Source organism: Ailuropoda melanoleuca, chromosome 7 (genome assembly GCF_002007445.2).
Source record: "Ailuropoda melanoleuca isolate Jingjing chromosome 7, ASM200744v2, whole genome shotgun sequence".
Lineage (NCBI taxonomy): Eukaryota > Metazoa > Chordata > Mammalia > Carnivora > Ursidae > Ailuropoda > Ailuropoda melanoleuca.
The window spans coordinates 38,204,265-38,227,644 of NC_048224.1; the positions used below are offsets into that span (position 1 = coordinate 38,204,265).

At 42.9% G+C, this 23,380-nt stretch overlaps 1 protein-coding gene across 1 annotated transcript; it reads right to left on the reverse strand.

Annotated features, from left to right (window-relative positions):
- Nucleotides 1-7,817: 7,817 nt before the first annotated feature.
- On the reverse strand, nt 7,818-20,749 carry TXN (thioredoxin). The gene is made up of 5 exons (XM_002916525.4): nt 20,591-20,749; nt 16,041-16,145; nt 15,395-15,454; nt 8,546-8,611; nt 7,818-8,077 (listed from the first exon to the last, which is right to left on the reverse strand). The coding sequence occupies exons 1-5, from the start codon at nt 20,612-20,614 to the stop codon at nt 8,015-8,017; spliced, it is 318 nt and encodes a 105-aa protein (XP_002916571.1). The 5' UTR covers nt 20,615-20,749; the 3' UTR covers nt 7,818-8,014.
- Nucleotides 20,750-23,380: the final 2,631 nt, after the last annotated feature.

A 23,380-nucleotide genomic window follows, 5' to 3' on the forward strand; every position in this document is an offset into this window, starting at 1 on the left:
ATACAATTCACCAGTGAATCCATCTGGTCATGTAGTTTTTGTTGTTGTTGTCATCATTGTTGTTGGGAAATTTTTGATTACTCCATACTAGCAATCAGTCTGTTCAGGTTTTCTATGTCTTCATGATTCAGTCCTGGAAGGTTGTATGTTTCTGCGAACTCAACCATTTCTTCTACATTGTCCAACTTGTTGGCACATCTTATCAGTAGCCTCTTAAGATCTTTTGTATTTCTGTGGTATCAGTTGTAACATCTTTCATTTCTTTTTTGAGTTTCCTTTTTTTTTTTCTGTCCTTGAGTTCATCTAAAGATTTGTCAGTTTTGTTTACCTTTCAAAGAACCAGTTCTTGGTTTCATTGGTTTGGTTGTCATCTTTGTAGTCTCTATTTCATTTGTTTAGGCTCTGATATTTGTTATTCCTTCTAACTTTTAGGCTTCCTTTTTTTCCCCTCCTTTTCCCCCCTTCATCAAAGCACGTCTGTTGAAGTATAGATGACACACGGTTACATCAGCTTCAAGTGTACAATACTGTGGCTCAACAACTCTATATGTTATGCTGAGCTCACCACAAGTGTAGCAACCGAGAGTCACCAACGATGCTATTACAATACCATTGGCTACATTCCCTGCGCTGTACCTTTCAATTTCCAGGATTTTTTCCTTTTTGTAACTGGAGGCCTGTATCTCCCACCACCTTCAGCCATTTTGTGCATCCCCCCCCCCAACTCCCTCACCTCTGGCAACCACCAGTTTGTTCTGTATTTATGGATCTGCTTCTGCTTTTGGGCTTTTTGTTTTCCTGGATTCCACGTATAAGTGAAATGATATAGAATCTGTCTTTCTCTGACCTATTTCACTTAGCATAATACCCTCTGGGTCCATCCATGTTGCAAATGGCAAGGTCTCATTTTTTTTTCCTATGGCTGAGTGATCTGTTGTGTGCATGTGTGTGTGTGTGTATATGCATATATCACATCTATGTGTATGTATGTGCACACACATAATCACATCTATCCATTCAGCTGTTGAGGGACACTTGGGTTGTTTCCACATCTTGGCTTCAATGAACATGGAGGTGCAGCTATCTTTTCAAATTAGTTTTTTGGGGGTAAATGCTCAGTAGTGGAATTACTAGATTGCATGCTAGTTCTATTTTTATTTTTTTTTGAGGAACTTCCATACTGTTTTCCACAGTGACTATATACCAATTCACATTCCCACCAACAGTGCGTAAGGGTTCATTTTTCTCCATCTCCTCACCAACACTTGTGATTTCTTGTCTTTTTTTTTTATTCTAGCCATTTTGACAGGTGTAAGGGGATATATCTCATTGTGGTTTTGGTTTGCGTTTCCCTGATGAGTGATGTTGAGCATCTTTTCATGTGTCTCTTGGCCATCTGTATGTCTTTGGGAAAATGACTATTCAGATTCTCTGCCCATTTTTTTTTTTAAAAGATTTTATTTACTTTAGACAGCAAGGTGACAGCCAGAGGGAGAGGGAGGGAAATTTCAAGCAGACTCCATGCTGAGCACAGAGTCCAATACAGGGCTTAATCCCAGGACCCTGAGACTATGACTTGAGCTGAAATCAAGAGTTGGAGGCTCAACTGACTGAGCCACCCTGGTGTCCTTCTCTGCTCATTTTTTAATCAGATTTTTTGGGTGTTGTATAAGTTCTTTATATTTTGGATATTAACCCCTTATCAGATCATTTGAAAGTATCTTCTGTTCGGTAGGCTGCCTTTCCATTTTGTTGGTTTTCTTTGCTGTGCAATCCCAATAGTTTGGTGTAATCCTAATAGTTTATTTTTGCTTGTTTCCTTTGCCCGAGGAGGACTATCTAGAAAAATGTTGCTGTGGCCAATGTCAAAGCATTGCCCATGCTCTAGTTTTATGTTGTCAGGTCTCCTGTTTAGGCCTTTAATCTATTTTGGGTTTATTTTTGTATATGGTGTAAAAAGTGGATTAATTTTATTCTTTTGCATGGAGCTGTCCAGTTTTCCCAGCACTGTTTATTGAAGAGATGGTCTCTTCCTTATTGTATATTGCCCCCTCTGTTGTGGGTTAATTGACCATCCAAGTGTGGATTTAATTCTGGGCTCTCTATTCTGTCCCATCAATCTATGACTCTATTTTTGTGCCAGTTCCATACTGTTTTATTATAGCTTTGTAGGGTATGTTGAGATCTGTGATTGCGCTGTCACCAGCTTTTATCTTCTTAAGAGTGTTTTGGCTTGGGGCACCTGGGTGGCTCAGTCGTTAAGCGTCTGCCTTCGGCTCAGGGCATGATCCTGGGGTCCTGGGATCGAGCCCCATGTCAGGCTCCTCCGCTAGGAGCCTGCTTCTTCCTCTCCCACTCCCCATGCTTGTGTTCCCTCCCTCACTGGCTGTCTCTCTTTCTGTCAATAAATAAATAAAATCTTTAAAAAAAATGTTTTGGCTAATCAGGGTCTCTTACGGTTCCATTCAAATTTTAGCATTAACTTTCTCTGGTTCTGTAAAAAACAAAACAGAACAAACAAAACAAAAAAAATGGTATTTTGTTAGGAATTACATTGGATCTAGATTGCTTCTGGGTAGTATGGACATTTTAAAAACATTAATGTGCCCAATCTACGAGGATGGAATATATTTCCATTTGTTTGCGTACTCTTCAAGTTCTTTCATGATTGTTTTGCAGTTTTCAGAGTACAGGTCTTCACTTCCTTGATTAAGTTTATTCCTCGGTATTGGGCTTCATTCATTCTTTTTCAGTTCCTTGAGGTGTAAAGTTAAATGGCGGGTTTTGTTTCTTGAGGTTCATTTAGCACTATGAACTTTCCTCATAGAGTTGCTTTTGCTGTGTCCATGGGTTTTGGCTTGTAGCCCGGTTTCCTTCGTGTCAGCGCACGTCTCCTCTGACTTCATTGGCTGTTGTTCAATAGCGTGTTGTTTAATCTTCACATATTTGTCAATTTTCTAGCTTTCTTCTCATAATTGATTTCTAGCATCACACCAGTGTAGTTGGAAGAGAATGTTTGATATGATTTCAGTCTTCTTAAACTTAAGACTTGTTTTGTGGCCTAATATGATTTATCCTGGAGAATGTTCCACCTGCACTTTAGAAGAATGTTTATTCTATTGCTTTTGGATGAGATGTGCTATATAATCTGTTATATCCATCTGGTCTAATGTGGTGTTTGAGGCCTATTTATTTATTTTTATTTTAATTACTCAATTAATTTTTATTTGTATTTATTTATTTTTATTATTTTTATTTTTATTATTTTTATTTTATTTTTATTATTTTTATTGTATTTTTATTATTTTTATTTTTTTATTATTTTTATTTTTTATTTTTATTTTATTTTTATTATTTTATTATTATTATTAGTTTTAGTTTTAGTTTTTTAGTTTGGATGATTTATCCACAGATATAAGTAGGTTATTGAAGTCCCCTACTATTTAGTGCTCTCTGTTCCTCTCTTTAGGTCTGTTAAAACTTGTTTTACATATTTAGGTGCTCATGCACCCATCTTTAATCCACTGGTTATGGTGGAAGAAATGACTTTCCTCCTACATGAGACTAGTGTCTTCCATTATACTCCAAATCCTATTCTCTCTTGACTACATAAGGAATTTCTTTTTTCAGGTACCTTTTCTACAAAATCAATCTCTACCTCTGTACATTTCCGTTTGAAAGCTAGCAAACCTGCTATCTTAAACACAAGTATTTATTAATCCCACCTCTCACTCTAGGACAAAATTTCCCATGAGTACTACAAATTCTTCTTCCCTTTCTTTATGTTCTATTCACTTTTTAAAAAAAGATTTATTAGAGAGAGTGAGAGCGCAGGGGGTAGGGGTGGAGGGAGAGGGGGAGGGAGTCCTAAGCAGACTCCACACTGAGGACAGAGCCAGACACAGGACTTGATCTCATGACCCTGAGATTACGACCTGAGGCAAAATCAAGAGTTGGAAGCCCAACTGACTGTGCCACCCAGGCGCCCTATTCACTTAATTTTTTTAAAGTAATGCATAAGACATTCTTATGATGCAGCCAAGCATCTATAGATAAAACTAAAAACCATTAATCTCTACCTGCCTTCCTTCTCCAGAAGTCACTGCTGTAATTAGTTAGAAATACTTCCTTGAAGATCTATTCATGTTAATTTACATGCAGGTTTACCTATAGAGATAGCTATCCTGTCTCACTTTTATACAGGTGGAATCCTACTATTCTGTATTGTTAATATTGTTCTACAACTTGGTTTTATTTATTTTTTACTCAGTGACTTTGATATTTTCCTATTTCAGTATTAATAGCTCCTTATTTTATATTACTTGGAACAGATTTATCATCTTTAATTTAGCTACTCCACTATTGACAGCAATCCTATTTTGAGCTGCTATAAACGATCCTAGAATAATCATCCTTGGACATTCTTCTTTACACTGCATAATGTGATTCCTGTGTTATTTCTGATAACTCTTCATCCCTCACCCGTCCGGCTTCCATCCCTATCTTTCCATAGGACTTTTTATTTTGTCACAATCACCACCTCCATTATGTTGTCCTCTGCTATTTCTTAGCTTGTCCATGTTTTTTTAGCATTTGATAGTTGATATGCCTTTCTTTTTGAAATATTCTCCTCTTTGCTTTTAGGATAAATCCTTCTTACAGGTGGCCAGGTGAGAAGGAGAAAAACCATTGTCTCTTGTTGGTTCCTGTTCTATTTGGTCTCTAAATATTGGGAGTTTTTCAGGCTGTCTTGAGTCTTCTTCATTCTGGATTATCCTCCTGGGTGATCTCCTAGATTCCTGTGTGTTTTTTTTTTGTAAAGATTTTATTTATTTGACAAAGAGAGAGACAGCCAGTGAGAGAGGGAACACAAGCAGGGGGAGTGGGAGAGGAAGAAGCAGACTCCCAGCAGAGGAGCCTGATGTGGGGCTCGATCCCACGACCCCAGGATCATGCCCTGAGCCGAAGGCAGACACTTAATGACTGAGCCACCCAGGCGCCCCCTAGATTCCTGTTTTTAAGAGCCATCTAAACACGCAGGTCATTGAGGGATGGCCATGTCTTCCAAAGTCCTATGCCAGTCCAGACCTGCCCTTTGAGTTCTACACTAGTATCCAGCAGCCTGTACAACATCTTCATTTGAATGCACACTGATGAAGCATCTCTTTCTCTCAGGTTTTGAGAGAGCGAGAAAACAAGCAGTGGGGAGGGAGCGGGAGAGAGAAGGAGACTCCCTACTGAGCAGAAAGCCTGACATGGAGTTTGAACCCAGGACCTGGAGATCATGACCTGAGCTGAAGGCAGATGCTTAACCAACCAAGCTACTCAGGCGCCCTTTATTTCATGCTTCTGATGGTTCTGCTCTGCCAAGCTTTTTCTTGACTCGGCCTTTGTGTGTGGCATTCTCTCTGCTGTAGTGGGTTCCCTGACTCTTTGCATTTGGAGTCCTTTTCACTCATCAGGTCTCACAGCTTAGTCCCCTCAATACTCCATCCAATGCAAGTCCCACTATTCTCAATTACTGTGCCCATTTGTTTTGGCCTCCTAGGATATACTAGGCTCCTATTCACTAGTTTGCCTTCCTCTCTAGAATATAAGCTCTATGGGAAGAGTGTCTTTATTCACAGCTGTAGTCCTATCTAGCACAGAGTAGGTATTCACTTTTTTGAGAGATTTTCTAAGTTCAGCATTCCAATTTTAGATGAAGAAACCTAGGTAAGGCTCATTGTTTTACTAGTTAGATTTTTAACCAGGAGGCAGTATAGTGGTTGAGAGTATGTACTTGGGCTCCAGACTCCCTTGCTTCAAATCTCCCATCTTCTGACTGGTGTGACACTGGAGAATTAACCTCTTTGCCTGTTTCTTCCCTGGGAAAATGGGGATCACAATACCTATCTCCTAGGATTGTTGTAGAAATTAACATGATGGTCCACAGCATATGATTAATTCTGATTTTCATTATACAAATTTAAAAACTGTTTCTTACACATCTAGCCCTTTGCTGTGTCTAGAACACCTTTTTGTTTTTTACACTCTGGGTTTGACTTTTTTTTTTTTTTGCCTCCCCCCCATTGGGGGAGGAATTTTAGAAACAAATATAGTTGACACACAATGTTACATTAATTTGAAATGTACAACAGTGATAAGTCTATATATTCTAAGCTTGCAAGTGTAGTTACCATCATATAACATTTAAAATATCAGATTATATTCCGTGCTGTACCTTTGATCCTGTGACTTATTCGCAACTTGTATCTCACTATGCTTCACCCATTTTGCCCATCCACCACTCCATGCCCCCATCCCTGACAACTGTCAGTTCTTTGTATTTATAGGTCTGATTCTGCTTATTTATTCATTTTTGTTTTAGTTTCCACATACAAGTGAAATCCTATGGTATTGTCTTTGTCTTATTCCATTTTGCATAATACTCTCGAGTCTCCCCATGTTGTTGCAAATGGCAAGACCTGATTTTTTTATGACTAATACCCCATTGTGTGTATATATACACATACCATCTCTCTATCCAGTCATCTATCACTGAACACTAGGGTGCTTCCCTAACTCCTGTCTTGGCTATTGTAAATGATGCTGCCATAAACAGAGAGGTGCGTCCATTTTTTTAAATCAGTGGGGTTTTTTTGTTGATGGGTAAATACCCAGTAATGGAATTACTAGGTAGGTGCTAATTTTTTGAGGAAATTCCAGTTTTCCAGGGCTGCACCAATCTGTATTCCCACTAACAGTACACGAGGGTTCCTTTTTCTCCACATCCTTGTCAACACTTGTTACTTCTTGATTCTAGCCATTCTGACAGGTGTGCAGTGGTATCACATTGTGGTTTTGATTTGCATTTCTCTGATTCATGTTGGAGCATTTCATGTGTCTGTTGGCCAATCTGCATGTCTTCTTTGGAAAAAATGTCTATTCAGATTCTGTCCATTTTTAAAATCAGATTTTGGTGTTGTGTAAATTCTTTATATTTTGGATTATCAGCCCCTCATTGGACCTATCATTTGCATTATTTTCTCCCATTCAGTAGGTTGCCTTCTGTTGGATTCCTTCTCTGTGTAAAAGCTTTTTCGTTTGGTATAGTCCCAATAGTTTATTTTTGCTTTTTTCCCTTGCCTGAGACACATCTAGAAAAATGTTGCTGGGGCTGATGTCAGAGTACTAGAAGTTTTATACTTTCGGGTCTCTCACATTCAGGTCTTTAATCCATTTTTGTTTATGGTGTAAGTGGCCCAGTTTCATCTCTTGCATGTAGCTGTCCAATTTTCCCAATACCATTTATTAGAGACTCTTCTCCATTGTATACTCATGTCTCTTTTGTCAGACTGAGCACACGTGTGGGTTTATTTCTAGGCTCTCTATTCTCTAACACTGATCTATGAAACCCTTAATGTTGTTTAATGAAATGACCAGTAACTTTGACACCCTTTACCACTTAGGTTAGTATGTCTACCCGGCCTATAAAACCAGTTTTAGATACTTGAAGAGAATCAGAATTCCCATGGCCATGTTTGCAGAACTCCCTTGTGAACTAACCATGAAGAACAGCTAATGGATAGAACAGGACTCCATCACCACTAGTAAAACAGCAGTTCACTGTGACCTTTGAGACTGGAATCTCAAACCAGAGAAAATTCCCTCATGGATGGACCTCAGTTTTGGTCATGAGGCTCATTCAGACATCAGGAGATTTACCTCCTAGAGCAGAGAACATGATTTTCTCTGTTCACAGGAGTCCATCAGTGGCCTACAACGTCGCTAAAAAGTTATCAAGAATATATGAAATTAGGACATTAAATGTCATCTAGTGGCCACATTTCATTTATTCTGAAAGCTATTCAAACACACCAGGTTTAAAAAGGGTAAAATTAATATTTTATTGTCATTTATAATCAGCTGGCAGTTGGGTATAGAGTCTTCATACTTGATCTTTCCTTTTAGTAAATAAAAAAATTACAAGTTTTCCACAGCCAAGGGCTGGTTATGTTTTCCAAAAACATAATTAGATTAATTCATTTATGGTGGCTTCAAGTTTTTCCTTATTAGCTCCAGAAAATTCACCCACCTGTTAAGAAAATATTGAATTGTGGTTAGATATAGCATTGTATCCACATTTCGTGACTGAGATATTACAGAATGGGGGAAGTAGGGGGAGGGGAAACGGAGAGGAAGTGTAATCTTACTTGAAAGACCTGGCTGTAAGCCAGAGATACAAATTTGAGGTTAAAAACAAGATTGTTTCCCGCCCCATCTTCGTCTGTGTTTAAGACAGATACAATTTCTTATCTCTCAAAGACAAATGTACTTAACAAATACGAAGGACCAGCCATGGGATGGGTGACTAGTTCTAACAAAGATCAATTTTCAATTAGATGTCACAGCATGTACGTAATGAAGAATGACCTATTGAAATATTATTAAAAGTAGAAAACGGGCACAGGCTTTTTCATGGGCAGGGATAAGTCCCTTCAGTGTCTTAATTTCTACCATGTTTTCCTACTGGCCAGCTGGATATAAGGTCAGATGTACCTACCTTCTGTCCCTTTTTAAAAAACTGGAAGGTTGGCATGCATTTGACTTCACACTCTGCGGCAACATCCTGTGGGGGGAGGGGAAAGGGTAAGAACAAGACTGAGTGTTGAGCTTCGACCAGAGTAATCTCTAACCAGACCCCCCCCCCTTTATACCTCACCAGTCAGCATTAGGACATTTTTAAGCATATGAAAATTGACAGAATGAATGAAATGGCAGCACAAAAGCCAAACTGGTTATATTCTCAATGAAAATTAATATGCACTCCCCTCTTGGGGGGCCCCCAACAGGCAGAATGCATCAGATACCTACAATGACCCAGTGAAGTGGTTTAATCCAGTTGTATCTTGGCTATTTCAAGTATAAAGAAGCAATAACAAATCCTCCTGTAACTACACTCGGGATTATAATAACTATTCCTCAGAATTAGTACTGTTCTTTGCTCCTAGTTCTTCCAGTCTTACTATGGCAGTGGAGTCCACAGCTGACGGTCATAAAGATTAAAACACAGTATTAAAACACAGCGTTAGCAAGAGGACCAACAATTCACTGTTCAAGAACAAAGGCCTCGTAACCTAAAGGCAAAGCTTCACACCATTTCTTTCTGCTTTTAATTAAACATTTACTTGTAGGTTCTTAAATCTGGCTGCATATCAGAAACAAAGGTCCCTGAAGTCTCAAGCATTCCCTAATTCTGTTAACGGAACACTAAATGGAAACTTCTAACACCCTCCTCCCAATGCCTTGTTCACACAAGGGCTGGGGGGAAATGCCTCAGAAAATGTTTCGTTTGGACAAGAATTTCAGATGAAGAGATCCATTAGGGATTGAAAAGGTCTGCATGGTTCTCAAGAGGCTTGGGAAAGAAAGGCAGAACCACACTGCAGCTAAGAAGCAAACGCAGTGGAGGACAGCAACCCAGAGGCTGAACTGGGAACCACATCAGAAACTAAACAGCTTACAGAGGAAAGGAAAGTGTCGTGGTGACTTCTGGTTTAGTACTCGGGAGGGCACAAGACTAAAAAAAAAGGTAGCCGTCCAAGCCACTAGTAATGGCAGCATGCCAGCCTAAGTTCACCTCCTGGGAGACTGGAAAAAAAATAAAGTGTAGTTTTAAAGCTTTATAAATTTGCTTTGTTGGTAGCTTGGGCAGGAAGGGCAGTGGGTACTACTTGGGAGTTCCTTCCAGATAACCTTGACTTTTCCTCTAAATGCTAGCTGACAAAGAAGCACAAGGACAGTAATGACTAGAATAAAAATGACTAACAGGGTCTGAATGCTTAGGGAAGTTACGAAGAACGTGGGTAAGCCCACCACAATGAGGATTCTACAGTGCCGGTGCCTCCCTTGTGGCAAGGGCATCCAAGATTGAAAATGGGGCAAAGAGTTGACAGGGAAACTATGAACTGCACATGTCCAGGTTCTGGAAGAACTGTGGATGAGGATTCAGGAAATCAGAAGATGGCAAGTTAGAAGGGAGAAGGGGACTGGCTGAGGTAAAAGACTGAAAACTGGTGGTCCGTGGGCTGAATCCGGTCCAGATATGTTGCTTGGCTCATGAGTCTTTGCCCTGGTTGACCGAGAGCAGATGCCTCTTGTGCCTGCATATCTGGGAACAGCAGGCTCACCCTCACGGCACCGGGAGAGCAGCTGTTTGTCTCAGCCCCTCCCTTTCCGGTGCTACGGGAGCCACTGGTCGGACACCACCCTTCATGCAGGTAGTTGGCAGAAGCCTCAAAGGAGACGGGAGCTCACTTTCGTATTGATGGGCGAAGGGCAGCCACCCGGAAACCATGAGCCACCTCTTCCCCACTTCTAATAACCCCCAGGGGGCGCGACCGAGCTGCATCGCACACAAAGGCAGGCGACACAGAACCCGGAGGGTCATCACAACTTTCTGACAGAAAGCTTTATCAGCAGCCAATACGGGGTCTCCTCTCAGTCTATGAACGTGAGTCTAACCGATGTTCTCAGATTCCGGACGCCTTACCCCTCACCTATCCACAGTCCAGCATTCCTACACCAATACAACGGCTTAAAAAACCGGAAAAAGGATGAATGCTGGGAAGTGGTGCCAAGACTTCGAGAGAGAAGACTATGAACTGTATTTTTAAAATACTTTAAAAAATTACCGTCAAATCTTTACATGGTAAATTTTTAAAGAATGGAATTTTCTTTCACTGGGTATGAAAACGGTTTGCTGTTTTGTTTCTTTTAAAATGACCTAGGATTCCAAACCTTAATCTCCCAAAGTGAGGCTTTGTTATTTATAATCTATGTACATCCTTATGAATAAATTTTCAGACACATCCTAGGGCAAACACCTTAAAGTGAAATTGCTGCGCTTATTAAGGAAGATCATTTTTATTCCCGTAAGTATAATCCACCTTCAATGCAGAAAAATAGGAAGAGAGAAACCATTCCTATTCTCAACGAGCTACCATAAGCATCTCACTATTGTATCTCAACGCTTTGTTTATAAAACCTGTGCTGTGTGCGAGGCACCCATACGCTCAGTATAATGTACACTCAATGGACATTCCCCATGAAAAGTACACAGTTCCTTTTCATGGTCCAATGGACATGGCATCAATGGAACTAATCCACGGGTCAATATGTAAAAGGCTTTGATTGTTGCTTCAAGCAAACACTTGCACCTTCCTACACAGATCTCTCTGCATCCGGGTCGGTCGCCACCCCTGGAAGCCAAATTGTTACGAGAAAGAACCCTGCTCCTTTTAAAGGCTCTAGATACACATTCACATTGGGAGGTAGTTTTAATATGTATCAATCAATCAATATTTATCATGATTTTTGCCATCAGGCCTTCTCTACCCCATTCATTAAAAGCATGGGCTTTAGCATCAAAAGGACTTCATTTCCAGGCCCATTTCCTCAGTGGCAAAAGAAGAAAACAGTTAAGTTCTTGAGACTACAAGAACCAGAGTGGTTAATGTGCTTAACAATGTCCATCATTTCTCTAAGTATGTTCAATATTTCCTAGGATTTTGTTTATTCCCAAGTAAAACCTAGAAGACAAAGAATGAGGCAGAGCTGCAGCACCTTACCCCCGAATGTGACCTTCTCTTCCGTTCCATGGGTACACCTGCCTACCCTGGTTACAAGACCACGCTGTGTTAATCAGTGCAGCTAACAGTGTGTTTATGGGACTTGACCTTTCTCATCCCCCACAACTTCTCTCCCAGTTAGTGTTTGTTTTTATAAATACTTTCCAGGACTTTCCTGACGGTATTATTTCAGAATGACAATCAATGGCCCCAAAACGTCACATTGAGATTGCATCGGACAAACTTGGGAGCATTGATGTTTTAATACTGAGTCACTATCCAGGAACACAGTACACCTGTCTACCAAGATCTTTTATGGACTTCAGTCAAGTGTTGGTTCCTAACTACCATTTGATCTTACCATTTTTCTTTCTCCTTCTATGGACTAATTTGCCTATTCCTCTAGTGACTCTAAAGGTATTTGTACTTAAAAATTTAGTTACAGTGGAAGTTTACACTTTCCTCACTTAAAAATAAAACTAGCCCACCTCTCGGAGGCATCAACTAACCTGTTTTTATAAACAACTGGGAATTTTAAAAACCGTGAAATTCACTTTAAGTCCTGAGTTCTGACAAACGCAGTCACGTACCACCAAAACCCTTGCTCTGCTACAGTTTCCTCAGCAGCTCCTTCATGCTCCAATCCCCGCCCCCAGCCCTCATCTGTTCTCCATCCCTATAGTTTGGCCAATCTGATTTTTTTTTTAAGTTTTTTGTTAGTAAGTGTAGTAAGACTACTTTTTGCCTTACTAAACTTAGTTCCGTTGGTTTCTAGCTTAAAACTCCATACAGCCAAAGTAACTTTAAACTTGCTTTTCTCACTTCTATTAACTCATCTAATCAAAACAGAAACAAACGTTGTTCTAAAAGGCTGCACAATCATCAGGTCTAAATTACTTGAACTTATAAAGTAAGTAGCCTAACCTATACAGAGTCCAGACCAGAGTCAAGTCTGTCATTTTCAAAAGGGCTGGTACTCCTACTTTTCTGTAAATACAAAATTGGGTATCACATTATATGCCCATGCCTCCTAATCTTTCCAGGCCCTGGAAGAATTTCCGTCTGAATCTATTACACTAAAAGGTAACTTATTCCTGCCCAAGTGCTTACAGAGCTTTCTGTTAAAATTATATGTTGCTTATGCCAAAGACACTACAAACTACCCTAAGTCTGAAATTCATCAGCAGGGAATTATCTGCAAAAAAATTTATTTTTAATGAGGTTCATTCATTAAAAATTTCATTCATTAATGATATGATCTAATACTGAGAAATGTGACTGAAGTAATTTTTATCCCTTGTCTCTATTTTAGAGTCAAAATGAGGGGATGGTTTTACCTAGAGCTGCAAATTCCATGAGGAAAAACAACTGCCTGATTGTTTAATGAACTGCTTTTTGATAGAATTAGCTAGGAGGTTAATTCAGAATATCCAGGTAAGTAGGAGCTGATAGACACTGCTACATGTATGTGACCAAAGGATTCTGGAATTAGTTCAATTTTTAACTCCATAACAGGTCGATGAGACTATTTAGATGGTGTTGTAATAGTATCACTAAAGGTATTCAAAGTAAAACGCTGTGCGTTGCTCAGTCTTTAGAATACAGAGGCAAACTGAAAGGTCCCCAACTTGTGAGAGGGTCATTCCAAGGCCTAGAAAGTTTGAGGGTGTACATGCTAATCAGACGTGAAGGAAGAGTTCTGTCATGCAAAGGCCCTGCTTGCTCTGCATATCTTCTTCCCCGAGGGTTTGGAGTCAGGCAGTGAGAACACCTGTCCAGGGTCTGGCAAGGTGCAAGGGTCAACCTGCTTTGACTGACCTACCCCCATCTTGTGCAGCGGTCCCATTATCTGTTCTATGGGAGTACTGAGAAAAACTGTTGTCACAGCTGCCTGAGGATTTAAGGACCTAATGCATATGCCTAGCGTAGCATGTAGCACATGCTGCTATTTCCCAATAGAAACTTAGGAGACTCACTCACTCTCTGATAGGGTCACAGTACCAGCCAGCAATCAATCTCTCTAGTCCCTTCCAGGCACCACTTTCACCTGGCTAAAGTGACCATATAGAAAAAATAAGTCTGTAAGGTAGGTTTAGATTGGGAGCAAGAGTTTGCACAAGCATCGGCTGTGCACTCTCATTTTCTTACGACTCTGGGATACCTGAGAACAATCGCTTTACCTTCCAAAAGAAATTCATTCTACTCCTACTACATGCCAGCCATGTAAATAAGACAGAGTCTCTGGTCCCAAGAAACTCACAGGGACTACTGGTAAAGGACAGACAAAAAGACTGTAATACTAGCTGACGTTCACTGAACACGTGCCAGGCACTAACTCTAGGGATCATCTCACATAATCCTGACAACTCCTTTGTGATGTTGAATAGACACTGCCGTTTTATGGAGGCTCAAACGGAGGCACAGCGGATAAGGGATACAACTGGAAAATAAAGCAGGCAGTCTAGGTATGGGATCCTCCCCATTCTACCATAAATGCAAGGGCAAAAGAGGGGCAAGGACGACACAGAGACATGGAGGACAGAAGCTAACCTAGTCTGGGCAGAGAAGGTTCCTGGAGAAGAAGTGAAGCTTACAGCTAGGAGTTTCCTAGGTATGAAAGGAAAACGAGAAGTAAAAGCATGAGTATGGAATCGAAAATGGGCTAAAAAAAAAGCAAACTGGTGCTGGTACATCCTCACGGGTTTAGAAAGTACTGCCATAGGCCTGTTTTTACAAACCTTTCGTACCTTTATTAAACACTCCCTGTTTGTTCAATGAATAAGCCACCCTGGGAGGCTAATGGGGCAGGTATATAAATCTGGTCTTAAAGAACCAAAACTCAGGGAGAAGAGATGTTACCCTAAAGCAGAAGTCCCAGAGCCAGGCCTGGAACCCGAGTGAGCACCCTTTTGGCCACATCATACTCTAAAGCCTTTTGCCTCCCTGGGACTAAGGGAAAAATGTCCACATATCTGTAAAGAACTTCCAGGTGCAGCTCTTGAACGTGAACAGGCTATCCTAGTGCAGTGGGCTATAGGGGAAGCAAGCCTTGGGCCAGGAATGGGGACCTGTACCCACCCTGTGCCAGCGTCTCCTCTGAAGTGTGCTGGTTAAGAGCAAGGGCTGGGAGGTCAGAAGACCCCATTTTAAATCCTGACTTTGCCACTTACTGTAACTCCAGGGACAACCTATTTTCTCATCTGTAAAATGGGGATGGATAGCACCAAGGATTAAATGAATCAATACTTGTAAAGCATGTGAAACAGTACAGAGTCCTAAACAAGCATTTGTAAAATTAAATCAACCCTCAAATTTCTCTCCAAATTACTCTCTGCTATCAAGCACCCTGGTGTTCTTTAAAACGCTGGGTTTTCTAATTGACTACAAGCAAGCAAGATGAGTGAGCTTACGATTCTACTTTCTCACGTCACTAATTCACAAAGAATCTTAAAAGTGGTCTGCCAATTTTTAAGTCTATAGATTTAGCTATCATAATCCAATTCAATTTTAATTTACTGAGCATCTTAATGTTACACGGAATGTATAAGCTTTTAGGAAGGTGACTGGTAAGGTACAGAAGCCTCAACCACCTGTTTTTATGCTTATTTTAGGATATACATAGCTCCTGATAGCTAAGATAAGCTCATAATTGGCACAATTACCTTTTTTGGTTAGGACTGTAGTTCTCATATTTCATACATGTATGGAAACAAGCACTTGCAATTCAGAGAAAAAGGCCAATGTGAAAAGGTCAGTGGTATTCCAAATTTCCGGTCACATACCTGACAATCATCCACGTCTACTTCAAGGAACACCACGTTGGAATACTTCTCAGAGAGGGACTGGAAAATTTAAAATGAAAAATCCAGAAAGATGGCAGTCACTATACTCAAGCTTCTTACATAGAAAATAATAAAAGTATAAACTACTAATGAAAGATCCAAAAATTCAGACTAGGGACCAGGTAAGCACAAAGGACATATGGTCTCTCTGAACCAAATTCCTCCTAGCATAAAAGAATGTGGCACATCCACTCCTGAGGCCTGGATTTCAAATAGGGCCTGGGTTTCAACCCCAAGAAAAAAAAAAAAACCACTGAAGACAACCACATTAAGTTCTGACAGTTGTCTTCAGTGGGCTACACATGTGTCAAAACTAAATTGTTTAAGTTGTTACACTATTACTCCTACTTTATTTTAAAAGATTTTAAGTAATCTCTACACCCAATGCCGCCAGGCTCCAACTCATGACCCTGAGATCCAGAGTCCCATGTGCTATAGACTGAGACAGCCAGGTGCCCCTGAAGTTGTTACACTATTACTTTCAGACCAAATATCCAACAACAAAACACTCTGTCCCTTCCTAGCTTGGCCATCACCAACCCGAAGTACAGAACTTCTTCTAAAGCAGAACTGGCTTCATACTCACATGGAAGAAAGGCTTGATCATTTTGCAAGGCCCGCACCACGTGGCTGAGAAGTCAACTACTACAAGTTTATCCCCTGCACCGTTCAAGGCTTCCTGAAAAGCATACTAAGAAAGAAAGAAAAGCATAGGTTAAATTTCCCAAAGTCCTGAGCACATTTGAGAGAATGTGACACAAAGGATTCAAAGGTACTTTTAAAAATTTAATAAACTAAAATGAACCAAATAAACTTGAAAAAAAAAATCCTAGGGTGTGTAATGTTACTTAATAAGATGACCCAAGTATGATGTATATAGTGTATCATTAGTCATATCTTCATCAATCTATATTCAAACTGAGCAGATGAAAATAACGACATTTCTATGAGGTTTCCACATCAAATTTAGGTATATTGTAAACAAGCACGAAATGATTATCAATTGATGAAGGGCATCACTTCAATCGAGTAAGTCACAAAGGCACAGAATTTTGCAACGAAAACAAGTTTAAAAGCGAATACTTTTTTGATTAAAACTGTCTGATCAAACATGTCAAAAGCTTTTAAAATATCAAGGAAAATAAATCTCCTCCAGACCCTTACACTCAGAGGGTCACTGCTGACATTAAGCATATTTCCTTGTCTCCTTAATGGATTTCCAGAGATGAGATCATAGTGTTTATTGTTGATGTCTGCCCTTTATCTCAAAACTCTGCCCTTAAGGTGACCAAATGATAGCTTTAGTTCCTCATGCAGGGAATTTTCCTTAGGTGTTATTTTACGTTAGAAATATATGTCAAATAAAATTCCACCAGTGGGACATGATCAAGAAATCCCTTACCACCAATCTCCCTGAATAACTCACCAATGGTTTTGATACTGTAACCCTAAGAAAGGGACTCTTTTTAAACCACAATTTAGTCAGTTAGTGCTTACCAAAACTGGGCAACAAAGAGCAATCAAAACATAAGTATCTGTATCTGAAGTCTGGGTTGTCCCTCAAGGGGAAAATGCTGGTCACATTGGTTTAATTAAAAACTAACATTTCCCTCCCTTGAAAGCTAAGAATCGTATCAGATCCTGTTCAGTAAAATAAACACCATTAAAAAAAAAATCTGAAGTCCTCTGCAGTACAGTTACTTTTGTAGATTTCTAATTTCTACCTCATGTTTTTTGGAGAAACAATTCACAAGTGGCATTCCCAGGTCTGAGCTTCTGTAACCTTTTAAGTTATTCAGATACAAGCTACCATCTCACCTTTGGGGTGTGGGGAGATATTTGTGTGTGAGGGGGTAGAGGGACAGAGAGAACAAGTTAGAATTATAGAAATTATATTTCCAAGCCATCACCAGTTTTTCCAGATGAATTTAATTCAGAACCTTCTCTAACGATTTTTTAAAAAAGGTCAAACTAGGGACGCCTGGGTGGCTCTGTTGGTTAAGCATCTGCCTTCAGCTCAGGTCATGAGCCCAGTTTCCTGGGATCTAGTCCTGCACCAGGCTCCCTGTTCAGCGGGGAGCCTGCTTTCTCTCTCTCCTGACTGCTCCCTCTGCTTGTGCGTGCACACGTGTGTGCTCTCCGACAAATAAATAAAATCTTAAAAAAAAAAAAAAAAAGTCAAACCAGCCATTCTTTACTTTAAGAACCAGGTTACACAAGAAAAAAAAACAAGACATGATAATGTCAGATGAATGCACTGTTTTGTGAACATGGCTGGCCCTCCATAAATACTCAGTGAGATTACTCACAAAATATTATACAAACACTGTTTCCCAAACAATTCTGATTCAAATTCAAGCAAAATTGCCTAAAATTCTGAAAAGAAAGAAGCATGCAACAATAACTTTTGGCTTAATGAACAGTTACAGAGCCTGGTCTGTGTAGAAGTCACAACAAATTCTCTTCTCCTGATACTTAAGTTTGTCTAAAAGAGACATCTTTTGAAAAGGACTCAAGATTATCTAAGAAGCAAACCATAATGTCTAACTCCTAAAGACTAACAATGAGGATTAATAAAGGTTCCCACTATGGACCTAAATAGTCTGAATACAAAACAATGTATTTGGGGTTGATAAGAACAGAGCCTAGTTTCTCTTTTCCTGACCATACTCATTCCAAAGGTAATTAACAGGCATAGGAGCGCCCATGTATAGAACGTAGGGGTTCAAACAACGGCAACTACCATTCTTAAAAAACAACATACAACTGTGTGATTTCTTCCTCATCACATTGACAGTCCATTATCCCACTTGCATATAAAATAGATACCAGTGGCTCTGAACTATCACACCTCAGAAAGAGATGTCCTAGACCGCCAACGACACCAACTTTAGTCCAGCAGAATGAAAATATAAAGTGTATTCAACATTTACAAGTAACATTGAAATGAGCTCAACTTTGATTAATGTCCCTGGATCATAATTTTGAAGATAAACTGATGATCAGGGTCTTTGCACTGCAGGCTGTAATCAATTTCTGGTCACCCTCCTACATCTTCCCATTGATGAGGGGAGGAGGGTGCCAACACTATGACAACTAAAATAGGGAAAAACCGAAAGATGTGTTCTAGGAATTGATTTTGTTTGTAGTGTATAGATTCCGAGACAACTACTATAAACCACTCAAAGACTTCTCCCTCCTTTATGGGTTCTCACCTGTTAGGTTATACTGATGATGTGGTCGGACCCTGGACAACACTCCCCACCCAGACTGATATTTGTCACTCAGTAGGTACTGAATAAAAGTAGGGGGAACAAAATTCCGTACTAATGACCTCTCCAACAAATGACAGGGTTACTAATCTTAATATAAAAGCTCACACAATAAAACAGGCCATTAGGAAAAACCTGATTAAGGACAAGCAGATAACAAACTACGATTAGTCAATCAACATATGTGGGGGGTGGGGGTTCAGAGTCCCTAATAATCAAATGAGATACGACAATTTTTCTTACTGATAATGATGTGGCCAAAGTTAGGGGGAAAATGTCAGTGTTGATGGGGGTGGAGGGCAGAGCACTCTCATATGCTCCTTGGGGATTTACAAGCCTTAAATAAAAGGTTCGCACTCCTTGACCCAATCACTGCACAGAGCTCTAACCTGAGGAAACAGCCTGAACTCTGTACAAAGGATTATGAACAAAAATACGCACTGAGGCACTGAAAACTGCCTAAATATCCACCAATGTGTTCAGATATTGAAATGATTACAAAGCTTCTAACTACACAAAAAGGGTTCAGGCTAAACTGGGGGGGGGGCGGGGAGGAAGCTCAGGAACAAAACAGGATACATAAAATAATCCAACTATACCTTTCAATTGCTTCTAGGAAATAGAAGATCGCTCTCCTGCTGATTTTCTACAATGATCATATATGCTGATTTTAAAAGTAACAAAAAGATAAGGCACCGTAACAGAAACTTCCATTTCCAAAGCCACCCAATATCTCTCAGGTTCAGACATTCTAGGCGGGTGACGGCTTGGGATGGGAGGTACGGCAGGGTAAACGCTTTCGAGGGGTCTTCTACTGTTCCAGCAACATCAGTGTTCTCACTCACTTTTCTGACATTGCATTTAACAAACATCTCTTGAATGGCTACAGTATACCAGATACGAAGTCAGGCTCTGAGTTTCCCGAGCAGGAGGGTATTAGGCTTGCATTAACTCTCAAAGATGGAACACGATCTTGGACATTCCTAATAGGGCAGAACCACCACCTGGTACCCCAGGGCCGCCGAGCACACAGCCGGGCGCGACCGCTTCGGGGGCACTCCTGGCTGCAGCGAAACCCACCCATCGTGGGGGAATCACGGACGGTAGGGCAGAGGAGGCCCCTGGGCCCTGTCTTGGGGACTGAGTCATTCCAAAGCCAGCGCTGCCGGAAACAACGCCCTGCGCCGCTAGAGGAGGAGTCCCGAGGGCGCGGCCCCGGCCTCACTTCCTTGCGGCCACCTGGGCTCCTCCGGCCTCGGGGCCCGCCTCGCCCAGGCGAGGGGGTCTCCAGCCCGGAGCCGCTCCCTCGCGCGGAGGTAGCACGCGCCATTTCTGGGGCCGGGCGCTGATGGAGGCAGCCGGGGTCTCCCGCCCGGATGCGCTCCCAAGGGAGCTCACGCCGCCCAACGTGGGTGATCACGCCGCCCACCGGGGAGGGAGTGGCGGCCCGCGACCCCGTGCCTCTTTCACCGGGCCCTCCACCTCCTCGCCTGGCCCATATCCAGAGACGGACGGGAGCCAAGAACAGACTCCATCCCCTCAGCCAACTGGGGTTTCCCGAGCACTGGGGCGCAGGAGGCGCCGTGGGGCGGGGGGGGAGGGGAACGCCCGGCGCACTGGACACGGGCAGAGCTGGGCACCCAATGCCCACCCTCCAGGGCGCCCTCGCGCCTCTCCTCCCTTTCACCGGTACGTGCTCCGCTGCCTCAGGCACGTCCAGGCCCGGGCTTCCCGCAGTCCCAGGCCAAGGCGCCGCGTCCCCTTCCCCCGGGCTGCGGAGGAGCGCCTGCCCACCTCCCGCCCTCGCCCTCCCCAGCTACGGAGGCTGCGCGTCGCGCCCGGGCCTTCCCCGGGAACCGCGTACCTTGCTCTCGATCTGCTTCACCATTTTGGCGGCTGGGGTCTGACAAGCAACCGTACGAACCGATGAAAGCGGATCCAAAACACCCGACAGAGCTTGCAGAGCGCTCAGCCCGCCTTCCCTTTATAGCAACTGGGGGCGGGGCGGGCGGGCGCGCGCGGCGTGCGTGTTGCGGAGGCGCGCCCGCTCGGGCCTCTCGCGCCCGCCACGGAGCTACGGCCAGGCCCCGCCTTCCGGAACCACCGAGTNACGGAGCTACGGCCAGGCCCCGCCTTCCGGAACCACGGAGTTCCCGGCTGGGGGCGGGGCCGCTCCCCGGGGGCGGGGTTGGCGCGGGCGCTGGGCGGGGCTCTAGGGAGCGCCCTGGGCTCCAAGCCCGCTGCCTCGCCCGCCCGCACCCTGGCTGGGAGTGGGGCTGTATGCTGGCCGCCGAGCGGCCTATGGGACGCAGGCACTGTGCACGGCAGGGGGAAGCGGGGACGCGGATGGCCGTCCCCAGAGCCACAGGGCCACCTGGGAAGGGGTCAGCCGGCCTTAACGGAACGCCCCCACGAAGGGGCCGCTTAGGTAGGGCTGGATTCCTCGAAAAGGTCCGCCACGCTCCCGCCTCGCCAACCCCGCAAACCCCACAAAGTGCTGAGTAACGATGACCAGGAAGTATCTCTGCTCCCCCGCCTCCCTTCGGGAGCTTATCACGACGGCTGTCTTCTCTTCGCTCCTTCCTGTTCTTTTACTTCACCGATGAAACCGCTGCTCCAGCGTGACACTGCAGTTTAGTGCGGGAGAGACGGCTGGGAACGGGCTGGGTGGGCTCTTGACCGGCAGGCAGCTGCGTGTGTGGGCGGGTGTATGTGCAGCTGGACTGATGCAGTTGTGACCATGAGCAGGTCTTGACCTCCCGATGCCTCAGTGTTCCTTTATGTGAAATGGGAATCATGCTGGTCCCTAACTCATGCTGGTGGTGTTTTGAGGATTAAATGAAGTGCTTGTAAAGTGATTAGGACAGTGCTTGGCACGTAGTAAGTACTCAATAGTTATAATTAAAGCTGTTGTGAGTACTAATTAGGCTTGCTTGGTGTCATGGTGGCGGGGGGAGGCATGCTGATCTTGGCGACCTTATATTTATAATGGCGCCAGTACACACATTTGTGTGAGGTTTTTTCTGCCAGTGGTAGAACCTGGAGCAGATGTGTTGATCCAAGGATGCATGTTGCAGGTTGGGTCTGGCAGGTCAGGGGGCATTGTGAAGGGTCGGGGGGGTTCAGCAGCTGGAAGTGAAGGTGGCGAAGCTGTTTGAGCTGGAGAGAGGAATGAAGGCTTGGAGGTGGGATGACGTTGGAATGGGGGTCTGAGAGGAAATTTCAGGGCAGGGGAGCAGCTCTGGATAGAGCTAGGTCTAGGTGTGAATGTCTGGGATGGTNGGGCAGGGGAGCAGCTCTGGATAGAGCTAGGTCTAGGTGTGAATGTCTGGGATGGTGAAACTGCCCCCTGCCTTCCTTCTCCCTGCTCTTGCAAACAGAGGAAGGAAGAAAACCAGAGGTTTTGAACCCATCCTGCCAAGCTTCTACAAGGTTGATGAGCACAGGGCCATGAGCAGAGCAAGGGAGAAGACTCACGTTCTGAGGAATGGCCTGAATACAGCACCTTTCCCACAGAGTATAAGGATTATTGGGTCAGAAAAGAGGTTTTATGGGGTACCAGGACAGAATATATAACCTTCTTGGGGCGACTGGGTGGCTCAGTTGGTTGAACGTCTGCCTTTGGCTCTTCATGATTGCGGAGTCCTGGGACTGAGCCCCGCATGGGGCTCCCTGCTCGGTGGGGAGTCTGCTTCTCCCTCTGCCCTTCACCCTGCTCCTGCTCTCTCGCTGTCTCGCAAATAAATAAATAAAATCTATTTTTTTTAAAAAAGTGGAGATTATATATATATATATCTCCTTCTCTGCTGCTGTGTCTTCAGCCCAACCTAAACACCGGTTTCTGGGCTTATCTCTTAGTGGGTACATTTACAAGGGAGATGACAATAAATCACGTGCTGTGGAAAGGGGAAGTACAGGTCTTCAATGGCCGTCCAAACCGCCCTCAGCTGGCATCTCTCCAGGGCCCTTCCAGATACAGTGACTCAGTTGGAGGACGTACTGACTGCCTCCCACCTTCACAAGACCAGTATAGAGGGGCTGTGGGGGATGCTACAATTTCAGAGAAAAGGGAACCGGGAGGCTAGCATGTATGTTAAGAGCCCAGACTCTGCAGTTAGACTCTGTTCTCATCCCTACTCTACCACTTAGTAGCCGGGGAGCTCTAGAAAAGTCTAAATAGCCTTTCTGTGCCTCAGTTTCCTTGTCTATAAAATGGGGCTAATAATACTTCATGTTGTTATAAACATTGAGTGAGCTAAAATGTATGTAAGCTACTTAGAACTATGCCTGGTACACAGTAAATGCTATATGATCTATGATTACAGGCTATTAAATGGAATGGTGAAATCCCTCTGGAAATGACAGCAGAGGTGGAAGGGGAGACTATAAAACAGGTATCAGAGTCCTAAGTGCATTAAGTAATCAGGAAATCAGTAATGAACAGTGAGCTCTAACATGACTCACAAAAGAAAAGGATTTTTGCCCCAAAGAGTGGGAGAAAAGTGGGATAGACCTAGCCCTAAAGACCAAGTCCCCTGCCTATAGGGACACAGGAAACTCAGGTCCCATTGTAGCACGGAAGTGACATTCTGTGAGGAAAGTGAGGTGCTGGGGAATTGTTTGGGACAGTCCAGGGAGGGAGGATTTTTTTTTT